The 11,890-nt window shown below is 44.4% G+C and overlaps 1 protein-coding gene across 1 annotated transcript; it reads right to left on the bottom strand.

Moving 5' to 3' along the window:
* Window positions 1-21: 21 nt before the first annotated feature.
* Window positions 22-11,836, bottom strand: LOC109869399 (mitogen-activated protein kinase kinase kinase 12). The gene is made up of 14 exons (XM_020459519.2): window positions 11,586-11,836; window positions 9,563-10,125; window positions 8,501-8,684; window positions 8,083-8,274; window positions 7,778-7,936; window positions 7,519-7,677; window positions 7,211-7,319; window positions 6,645-6,754; window positions 6,184-6,300; window positions 5,778-5,912; window positions 4,892-5,603; window positions 4,719-4,786; window positions 4,143-4,440; window positions 22-1,371 (listed from the first exon to the last, which is right to left on the bottom strand). The coding sequence occupies exons 2-14, from the start codon at window positions 10,062-10,064 to the stop codon at window positions 1,204-1,206; spliced, it is 2,913 nt and encodes a 970-aa protein (XP_020315108.1). The 5' UTR covers window positions 10,065-10,125; window positions 11,586-11,836; the 3' UTR covers window positions 22-1,203.
* Between the last annotated feature and the right edge of the window lie 54 nt (window positions 11,837-11,890).

An 11,890-nucleotide genomic window follows, 5' to 3' on the forward strand; every position in this document is an offset into this window, starting at 1 on the left:
AGTCTTTTTATTTGAACATTTCCTGGGGTAAACATGAGTAACTTTCCTACTACTAATGTACAAATAAACTGCCTGAACTCGATTAATAGAAATGGTACAATGTTGTTGCGCGTTTTGGTTGTATTTTTATTGGATTTGACTTTGTCATACAGGGGTATCACCTAGTCATAGGGTCTTCAAGGCTACATATTCCCAAATATAACACACCTGTCACACCTTGACGATTTACCAACAGTTTATTTTATTGTTCCTCATAATATTTGGATTTTGATATCATTCTTATTTTACAGTTCATGTGTAAACCTCTTGAAATTCAAAGGATGCTTACTATTCCACTACTTCTACCAGAGTATTCTCTGTTCTGGCTAATTCCTGTGTGATCTTAAAGGGATGTTTATTCAAAACTCAGTGGTAGGAGAGTTAAGATCAAAGTACGACTTTAACATTACCAACTGAGGGACCTATCCATGAAAGGGAACATTTCGGTGAGATTTTCATTCCCCTTTGACATAACTATTTAAGTGCCGACATCAATAATAATACAAATATATGGAAAGAATACAGGGTAAAAAAGTGTAAACCTTCTCACAAAATATAAAATGGATACATCCAAAACTTAAAATATAAGCATGTGTGGTCATGCATTTGTTCATTGGGCTGCATATGTCTTTTTCTTACATCAGTTCTTGTCTTACACGTAAAATACATTTAGATTTTTCTCATGTGATATCCACATATATCGACATTATTATTCATTTGCATGAGAGAAAAAAGTGAATTGGAAATTAGGCTCCTCCAAGAGCAGTGAAGGTCAAGTACCAGATGGCAAGTTACCAAAGGGGACAGTTTGTATTTCTGAGTATTTTTTTTTCCTGAACTGGAGCAGTGGCTATAGGTACTTGTATTAACACTTTTATCTAAAGTCTATAAAATCGAATCTAAACAAGTCAGATATTACAAACTGTCATAACTGCTATCAGTTTATAACAAATCACCTGCATTGTCTTATGAAGGCTTGCTAACTAACAAACCCATATTGCTTTATAAGACACTGGTAGATAACTTGTCATAGCTCAGGCTAAGTGGATGTGACCCCTCATCACATTCAGTCAAGTCCTGCTTTAGAGACTGGCATATGTAGGCTCTTGTGATGGTTGTTTACTGTAAGGTAGCTGTATTTCTATAGTGTCCAGTGTGTTGGCTCTATGGAGGCCCTGTCTGGGGCCCCTGTGGAGACCCTCGTTGGTGCCCAAAATGGGACCCTGATGGAGGTGCACAGGCCCCACTGCTGGGTGGATGACTGGGCTCCCCACTTCCTGACTGGTCAAGCTCAGCGCTGTCGCAGTCTGAGTCGTCGCACAGGGCCTGACTCTGAGGGGTAAAGATGGAGAGAGAAACATGCTAGAGGTAGATTACAGAATCAACTGAAACCTCAGAGTTATGGGAACCGTTAATCACTATCGAAGAAGAGATTGTGGTATAATTTAAAAAATGTAAAACTTAAAAATCACTATGGAAGAAGAGATTGTGGTATAATTAAAAACATTAACTTAACTTCACACTAGAAGTTGTAGATTAGAAACTGGTGGTAATGAATATATAAATGATAGGTACAAGTACAGTGCCTTCAGAATGTATTCATACTCCTTGACTTATTTCACATTTTGTTGTGTTACAGCCTGAATTAAATACAGCTGTGAAGTTGGACCCATTCCAAAATGGACCTGGGGCTTACCCACCTGGACCCGATATGCATAAATAAAACAATTTAAATACAGATACCCGTTCCAAACGGACCCGAAGACAACTAGATCCGTTCCGTATAGACATGGTAGGAGGGAAGCAGCAGAAAATCATGTTTGATGAACCAGAGCTGGTAAAGCATGAGAGGGAGAGAGTGGTGCCGCTCTAGCAAGCGGGGTAGGGGACGTACTGTGTGAGCGAGTGACATGAGAAGCAGCGAGGGAGAGACCGCAACCAATCAAGCCGACTTGTGCAATAGCAGACGAACAGCTGCTATGCAGCCCCACAGTGGAGGTGTCATAATACCCATAAAACCTAGCGGTCAAACAGCGAAATGGTTCCAATCGTTTTCCCACCATTCATTTTTTTCCCATAGGGGATTTTAGAAACGATTAAATTAAGGGCTGTGTTTCGTGTGGCTTGAAATTTTGATAACTATGTAAATCTCTCTCAGACAAGGTGAATTTCATAAATATATTTGGTTCTATTTACTCATGTTCGAACATGCTACTTAATTAGTAAAAAAAAAAGTTTTTAAACTTGACATTATGCGGTATTGTTTGTAAGCCAGTGACACAAAATCGCAATTTAATAAATTTTAAATTCAGGCTGTAACACAAAATGTGGAAAAGGTCGCAGGGCCCCCGTGATGTCTGAGTAAATACTATTTTTGCCATGGGGCAGAGAGAAAAAAATTGCAGTTTTATAGCTAATCTCATGCTATTTTACACATTTTGCTATAAGGCTGACAGAATATTTTGCTGTTTTAGAGCACAGGGATTCTTTTTTCCCACAAATACTTGTCTTAATATTTACAAAATGTTTAATATATATTTTGATAGACCAAAGTGTTATCACACCAGGTAAAAGAACAACCTCCTTTTCTTAAAAAAAAGAAGAAATTCAATTAACTTGACACCATAAAAATGAACAATTAACTCAGACACCATAAAAAGCATGCATGCATTTCTAGATTTAAAACATAAAACAACATTTCTAAAACAAACATTATCCCTGAGGTCTTGCACAATTTCAATTGTTTAACCTCTACGGAATCTTTCTGTGTTGGTAAAATGTATTATGTTGGAAACGTTGATGGAAACGCCGTTATGCGCAAAAATTGATAAAATAACCTTCATTTCGAAGTAAATTTGGAGTCACGTGATAATATGGTGTGTGGTTCTCCCACTACGACTCAGGAAACCATGCAGTTTATAGGCTACATATTAAATAAATTACGATGACCTACACAGTGTGGAAAGTACACGGTTATGAGCTTGATGCTGCTTTCCAATAAATATCGAGGGTCTTATTCTGGTGATATGATGGTCGATGCTTGACTACCGTTTAACAAATACAAATATTCTTGCTCTTATCCATAAGAATCTGATCATGTAGACTAGACAACCCGCACTGCCTACCCGCACTGTATCTGCAAGCTGTTGGCTAGAGCGCAGGCGCCAAGACCGATGGAGGCACATTTGCTATTTTACGCAAAAGTTTTTGAGACAAAACTATCACGAAAAAGTACATTTTGAATGCACTACGTCATCACGCACTGATTTTTTTCTCAACAAGTCCATTTAGTGGAAACATACAACTGGTGGGAAAATGCGCATATTTTCTTTTTGCGGATTCTGGAGTATTCGCATGAAAATCTGTCACCAATTGGATGTAAACCTAGCTAGTAATTGAAAAACATAATTCAGAATTTTGACAAATATATATTTTAAGGGGGTTAGCCATCAGAGACGGGGTGACAACCCACTGACGGATTTGACAACAGATACTCAAAACAGACATATTTTTTGCCTAAAAAATTAAAGTTCAATACAAACATTTGTAAAATATGGAATATTATTCATTTGAAAATCCCAAATAAAAACATAACCTTTCTATCAGATCTTTGAACTCTGATGGAGTTGAGTTGACAATAGACAAAAATCTGAAGAATTTTGTGTTTTCCTGACTATTTCTTCAAATGGTATGCACTTGAAGAAATATCTTGAAGAAACATCTTTGAAGAATTACAGTTTTGAGAAAAATATTCTTTAAAGTCACAGAGGGCTATTAAAAGAAACTACATAAGATCATTTTTCAGCTAATATCCATTATTGCAAAAATATTGGGATGCTTTGCTCCGGACAACGGCATTTCCAAGCATAGAACTGACATGGACATTTATAGTACTGAAAGTGTTTCAAAAACAAAAACTTTTCTCTTATAAAATTCCCGTAAATGTACATTTTAAGATCAAATAATGGAACTGAATGAAAAACATTTAACTAGTTAAAAAAAGAGGGATTTTTAAAGCTAGGTCAAAGCTCGTGGACCCCCCACCCTCTTGCAGGGGCTGCGGGGGTGTGCGCTACAAAAGTGCCAGTATCAGATTGTGTTACCTCATTAGGATTCTGTGCAGCATCTAGCAGGGCTTTGACCTGGCCCAGAGCACTTTTCCTCTCAGACAGCCCGTCAGAGCCCTGCGCCAGGTCCGTGTTGTCTGCCGGGAACTCTGACCCCTGCGACAGGAGGTCATCGCTGCGGTCGTACAGACGGTCGTCCGTGTTGGTGCTGACCACGTCCGGGGTGCCACTGTGAGAGTGGTCGGTGGTGTGACCTTCCTCGCCGTCTGACACAGAGAGGTTCTCTGAACTGAAGGTGGATCCCGACTGGCACTGGTTGATGCTGGTCGGACGTCTGGGGAGAACGAACGAGAGAAGAGGGAGATAAAAGAAAGGAAGAATCCACTTTTGTTTCAGTTTTGATTAATTCCATAATTAATAGTCATCATACTGCATGTCACTTGCAGATTCACTTATACTAGCAACATAAAACATCTCTGATTGGAATTACAAATGTAATTTTCATAATGGTGTCAAACCCTGTGATTCCTAAAATCATATCACAGATCAATGATGAGACAAAGGTAAATTACAGGCAGTTTTTTGGGTACTGGAGTACAGCAACATTCTCACCGTCTCCGTGGCAACTCCACTTCGCTGTCAACCTCCCCCTCCTCCTCCTCCGAAGACACGCCACGCCTCTGTGGACACAGCCCATAGAACAGAGGGAGTTAGCTAAACACATTCACAGAGATGAAAGGAGAGAGTACATACTGAACATGACTAGCTTTTCATTGGGACTGTACCTGTTTGCGTGTGATGGCTGCCCTGTACAGGATAGCTGAGGGGGTGAGGTGCCCTGACGCCACCCGGGGTAACCTCACACCACTCACTCCCTCCTCCTTATAGTCCCCATCGTGGGGCAGGCGTGGGGCACCCAACACAGACCCCCTCCCGGTGGCCACCCCCCTCCCACATGGCGAGTCTGGGCTGCTAGAGAAGGGGAATGATGCTGCATCCTCACTGGGAGTGTTGCTATGCAGGGGCGTCTCTGTGAGGTCATCCAGACCTGCCGCTCCCCGCTCGGACCCCCCCAGTCCCGCGGAGGCACTCAGGCTGCCACCCTTCTCCAGCCCCCCCATGGTGGTCTCTCCTTTCCCCTGGCCCTCAGCTGCCAGCGTGGTGCATATGAGGTCTGGGCTGGAGGAGGACAGCTGCCTCTGCTGCTGCTCGTGGCCCAGGGCCCGCAAGACTGCGCTGGGGTCCAGGAGCTGCTTAGAGGGTTCCGTGCTGAAGCTGTTGGCCTGGGAAGGGTTGTCCCCGCCAGGGGAGGGTTGAGTGGCCTTCAGGCCAGCTAGGTCCCCGCTGCTGCCCTTGCCAGGCTTGCGGTGGCGGGTCTTGATCCTCCGTGAGCGGCTAGGAGACGTGGAGCCCCTGTTGGTGCAGGAGGGGATGGTGACCTGCATCACGGAGGAATCCATCTTGGGAATGATCACCTCTGACTTGAGGATGTCTGGCCTGTGAGAACAGGATAGAATAGAAAACAATGGTCAGATACATTGTGATATAATCTGATTATACATTTGTTTAAAGTGCTTTCAATTGGGTTACATGAGTAAGTTAATTCTGCATTGGGTTCACATTAGAACTACCCTTGCCTCCTATGCTTTGGCTCTCGGAATTAACGCTCACCTCTTTCCAGAGGGCAGTTTCTGTGGGACGTTTCTCTTCTTGATGAGTTTGTCCATGGAGTTGGAGGAGCTAGTCTGTCTGGAGCTGTGGTGCTTGAACAGTCCTGGAAACTTCTTATCTAAAGACTGCTCTCTCCTAGGTACACATCAACACGATTAAAGTTGATTGCATGCGAAATCCAGTAACTACTCTGTTCTACATATTCTATGACTTGTATCTTCTATAACCCTAATTACCAAATACTTATTATCCACTTATTTTCAAACACTGCCTGTTCAGTATGTCTATATACCATCCTAGCTGATATGATTGATCTGCTAAATTAGAATTTTCTTTATAAATGATCTGAGAATTTGCTGAACAACTTGACATGCATTGAAGTGCTATGCCTGATGGATCCACCTACTTCTGTAGCTCTTTCTCTTTGAGCTCCAGCTGCAGCATGACAGCATTGAGCTCCATGTAGAGGTTGTTGGCCCTCTCCAGTTTCCTCTCATAGTGCTCACGGATGTCCAGAGCGTGCCTGAATAGAAAACAGTGCACAAGAAGTGACATCATGTTTACGCATGAAAGAATCCAAATGCTGTGTAACAGAAATGCGCCCTGAGCCTATTTATTTGATTTTTTTCCCTCCATCTCTTTCTTTCTTTTTATATCTCCAAAGGTAGATAAAGGAAGAGTAAAGGAACTGGAGCCATTTGATGTTCGTGAAACTGCCTGTCTACATGACCCTGGACTGCTGTACTGTAGTTACACAGCTCATAACAAGGCACTGGTGGCTTTCTCTTATACAATACTGGCATTGCATCACTTCCATCAGGTAAAAGAGAAGAGTAACTCTGTCTGTCAGAGTGTTGTGGTACAGACCTGAGCTCCTCTCTGCGTCGGTTGATCAGTTCCTCGTCCAGTCGGTGCAGACAGGTCCCATCAGACTTAATCTTCTCAAAGTGCTGCTTCACCTCCTCCCGCCACTCAGCCTGCTCAACACACACACAGACTTAGGCACTCTGTGTGTGTATGTGTGTGTGTGTTTATGTGTGTGTGTGCGTGTGTGTGTGTGTTTATGTGTGTGTGTGTGTGTGTGTGTGTGTGTGTGTGTGTGTGTGCGTGCGTGTGTGTGTGTGTTTATGTGTGTGTGTGTGTGTGTGTGTGTTTATGTGTGTGTTTATGTGTGTGTGCGTGTGTGTGTGTTTCTGTGTGTGTGTGTGTGTGTGTGTGTGCGTGTGTGTGCGTGTGTGCGTGTGTGCGTGTGTGTGTGTGTGTGTGTGTGTGTGTGTGTGTGTGTGTGTGTGTGTGTGTGTGTGTGTGTGTGTGTGTGTGTGTGTGTGTGTGTGTGTTTATGTGTGTGTGTGCGTGTGCGTTTCTGTAAATGTGTTTGTTTGTGTATACATTCATTATGTTGTGTGTGTGTGGCATAGTGTCGAGTAGGCTACCTGAGACTTGAAGTATGTCTCCTGTGGGGTGGAGAGGACATCAGCTGAGGCTATATCCAGATGGAGGAGGATCTGACGGAAAGAGGGTCTATTTCTGGGTTTACAGTTCCTGCAAAACCGAGGAGTGAGAGACAAGTTTGGTATATCTCCTATATAATCATTATGGATCTACATGGGCCAAGTCCACCTCGGAAAGATTTCAAAGGAAATAATTTCCCTCTATCTATTTCCACTACCTCCTCTCTCCTCTTTTCCACCATCCCTCTCTTTCTCCCCCTCCTTCCCTCCCTCCCATCATCTCCACTCACCAGCACTGCCTCAGGAGGATTTTGAAGCCATCGGGGCAGCTCTTGGGGATAGGGAGGTTCAGGCTGTTGTTGCCCACCCCCCAGATGATGGCGGAGGAGTCCACATCCTTATAGGGGACCTCCCCGGTCAGCATTTCCCACAACACCACCCCAAACGACCTGCAGTTCACAACACTCTTGATATTAGTGATCACTGATCAGAGATGGAATTGCATTGGTCCTCTTTTCTATGGTCAATAAGTTGAATTCCTTCACTTACCAGATGTCCACCTTCTCTGATACGGGTTCATTCCGAATGACCTCTGGGGCCATCCAGGCCACCGTACCAGCAAAAGACATCTTCATGCTCTTATCAATGAGCTCCTTGGAGGTGCCAAAGTCAGAGATCTTCACCAAGTCATCATGTGTAATCAGCATACTGCCATGGATAGAGCAAAAAACTATTTTTTTTAGATGTTCTTAAGCCAGAAAATACATTTTTTAATGAAAGAGCTAATTGATTTACTTTGGGGCCTTCTGGTCTATAGGCAGATGGTTTTGATAATACCCAGTACAGTGACTCACTTGGGGGACTTGAGGTCTCTGTGGATGATCTTGTGGAGGTGTAAGTAGTTCATGCCCCCGGCAATGCCCATGGCCCAGTCGATGAGTAGGGAGGGGGTGATGTTCCTGCCCGCCCTTAGCACCTCGTACAGCTGGCCCTGCGCACAGTACTCCATCAGGATACAATAGCAGGGAGCCTGGGTGCAGATACCCCTGGGGGAGTGAGAGAGGAGGTAGGAGGAATGGGGAGAGGGAGGGAGGAGGCAGTGAGACAAGTATAAAGAAGAGAACATTTGAAAAAGTCAGTGTCTGATGATGTCAGTCTTGATGGAGTGCTAGTTCCTGCTGGTCAAGGCTACAATAGCTCGGACGAACAGTTGATATGTTCATAGAAATCTCTACTGCTTTCTTGGGGTCAGGGTCAGGGAGTTTTCCTCACTTGAAGGTGATTATGTTGGGGTGCTTGAGTTTGCGTAGGTGCTTGATCTCCGTCTCCTTGATGTCCCGGACTTTCTTGACAGCCACGTCCTCTCCATGGAACTTCCCCAAGAAGACGGCACCCTGGGCCCCACTGCCCACCCACTGCAGGTCTGAGATCTCCTCAAACGGAACTTCCCAGGATTCTAAAAACACAATATCAACACAAGGAAACAGTCCGTCACAGGCCATGAGTGGCAGATGGAGAGGACTCCAGGCCAGTAAGCAGACCAGCTGAGAAGTATCATATAAACCTCATCATCTGTTTATAGGAAGCTTTCCTGTGAAAAAAAGTACTTTACATCGGCAAATTAGTAGGTGTTTTCCCCATGGTACCATCATAGCTACGATTTGATCAATATGCTCAGTGTACAGTACGATGGCAGTTGGGGAGAGATGTAGAGGCAAACAGCTGCACATCTCCCCAAATCTAATCTCTCCTCCCTCCATCATCTGTCATGAGAGTACATTAGATAGATGAATGACTGAGAATTTCGTCACTGTGAGGAAAAAGAAGCCAGTAGGCGGGATAAGAGAGACAAGCGGGAGAATTCTTCATGAGAAGAGTTGTGGTCTCCAGGGACCTGCTGCTGTGGAGGCAGCTGCTGGTGTCATCTGTAACTAACTGTGAATAAGTCTAGTGCACAGGTAACGTCAGCAGCATTGTAGGGGGCGTGTAAAGAGAAAGTGGGGCATGGTGGCAGGAGCGAGTGATAAACAGTGAGGAAAATGGAAGCCATTTTAGTGATGTACCTCCATAATGAAATTAAGTCAAGTTGAACCTTTATACAGTATATAATGCATCACCATGGTGTGCGGATTTACCTCAACATCTTGACTATCTAACATTTCAAGTGACAAAAGATTCAGTGTCGTACATATCCTACGCAGAGTGAAATATTCTGAAGTGTCTCTCATGTATTGGTTAGGTATTCAGTATCCTAAAAGTATACAAACGTCTTTGTTAAACACAGGAGACCTTGTGCAAATAGTGAAGTGACGTAGAATTGGCTGTTATACTCACTCCACGCACCTTCCTGGTTATGCTTGTGTTCGGTGGAGTAGGCTTTCCCGATCATGGTCCAGACGGGTTTCAGGCAGCCAAACAGCCCCTCCAGGAACCCTCCACTTCCTTGCTGCAGCCGGATGTTGTCTGATTGGCTGTGGACGGCCCCAGCCTCTGAGCTAAGCCCTGCCTCCTCCCCGCCCCCACACTGGCAGGCTTCATGCTCGTGCAACTTCAGCACGCTGTTGTCAAAGTGGGCCAGGGGCCCGTCGCTGGGGGTCGGGCTGCTGCCACAGGTGTGGGGGCACCCCTCACCTCCTCCTGACACAACTGGTGCCCCACCTGTGTCGATGCACAGCACGTTGCGGAGGACACACTGGGTGGGGGTCAGGTCGGTCTCTGGGGTGCAGGCGGGGGGGTCTGCATCCAGCCTGCGGAAGGTAGGTTCTGAGATGGGGGTGCTGAAGCCTGAGAGGGAGGGGGAGGGGGCGTGGGGCTCATGGAGGCAGGTCCCACTCATCAGGGGGTCCCACAACACAGTAACCAAGGATGTATGGGAGTAGAGAGGGAGAAGGGGAGGCCTGGATGGAGTGACACAAAGATGAATAGGAGAGGAAAAATGCAATGAGTCACTGTAAATCAGTGTAATTCATTTGGCTGTTTCAAAGCTGTCCATTGATGAAATAGACCCGTATCTAGACTTCTCATTTTAAAACAGTGTGTGATATGTGATTGGCCTTGTTAGTATAGTACATAGTTGAAGTAAATTATAGATTATTGTAATCAAGTACTATGCAGAATGACTGTCTGTAACAGATGAACCATCAGACAGATGGGCCTTATTTTGCAGGAGAGGAGAGGGAGAGAAAAAAAGAAATCTTACTCTTTCTTTAAAAAAACTCCTGTGAGAGCAAGTCAACCATTACATTCAGTTTCTCCTCAATAAAGACAAAAGCCTCAATTATTCAGCAGACCACATCTTAATATTTATGAATGGGATTGAGGCAGTCAAACAGTAGCATCTCAAGCCGCCTGATCTTGCACGCTTACATGAATGTTCGCGACAGTGGCAATCAGTCTGGTAATTACAAGGCTAGTCAATGGGGAATAGTTTTATGAATGAACCAAGGACATAGCACTGACTACAAAATAGACCTGACCTTTATCCCAGGGTGATTCCTGTAGGAGGGTCACCATAGGTCAGGATAGTCTATATCTTGTTTTACACTGTGATGGATATGGATGGTGCACTGCTGGAATCAAGAAGGATGAGTACTATGCCTCTCCTGGTACTGTATGCATTGAATGACACTTATGGTCCTGATACATGCTTGGCTTGACATTTTAATGTTGCAAACTATACATATACAATACTGTATGTGTTTCAGTCCTGACATTTTAGTTCTGCAGAATATGACGAAATTGCAACCCTAACCACTGAGGTGTGTGTGTGTGTGTGTGTGTGTGTGTGTGTGTGTGTGTGTGTGTGTGTGTGTGTGTGTGTGTGTGTGTGTGTGTGTGTGTGTGTGTGTGTGTGTGTGAGAGGGAGGGAGAGAGAGAGAATTGCCACATGTACCCAATTCATATTACAAGGTAGCCCAGTATGGGAACCGCGACTCTCGAGCGAATAGAGAGCGTGAAATGGGAAAAACACTGGGGCTGTGTGAAGGAGCTCTTTCTCACACAAGCGCAGGAAGATCAATCTTTAAATAACCACGGATGTGATGATGACACTCTCTAGCATCACAGTCGAGGTACGTCAATTGATGCCCGAACCGTACAAGTCCATGCCAAGTCTAACTGCCGCAGCGTCTGTAGATTTACTGAATTTTGGCACCAACATAAAATATTTCGTAACAGACTATGATGCTGATGCAGAAATATGATTTTTCGTATTAATCGACGAGTATGCATTTTTTGCCAGATTGACCTGGTGGTAGCCTATGCTAATGTGAACAGAGTACATTGCATGAGGCAACGCACCTGAATATCTCATCATAATATTTTATATAATATAATTAATTGAATGACATTCCATTACCTTTCTGTCTGGTTGCTGTCGCGTTCTCAAGTAAGGGGTGGGTTCAGCTTCCTACATGTAATAATGAAGAGCAATCGTCGTTTTTTTTCCTCTCCGGGCTGTCTGTCGTTGTATTGCATGAAAGACCCTTCCCACGAGTTCACGTTATCAGAACGAATCCCAGCGGGCAAATTGTGTTATCAATAACCGGGGACCCATGGAACGTGAGGCGCGCAGGGTTGGGGGAGGGAGGGAGCTGTCTCCTTCCTAGTGCTGAATTGACGTCACGGAGTTGCAAACCCACAAGGGGGCGTGGATATCGCCCC

The sequence above is a fragment of the Oncorhynchus kisutch genome, linkage group LG24 (assembly GCF_002021735.2).
Source record: "Oncorhynchus kisutch isolate 150728-3 linkage group LG24, Okis_V2, whole genome shotgun sequence".
Taxonomy (NCBI): domain Eukaryota; kingdom Metazoa; phylum Chordata; class Actinopteri; order Salmoniformes; family Salmonidae; genus Oncorhynchus; species Oncorhynchus kisutch.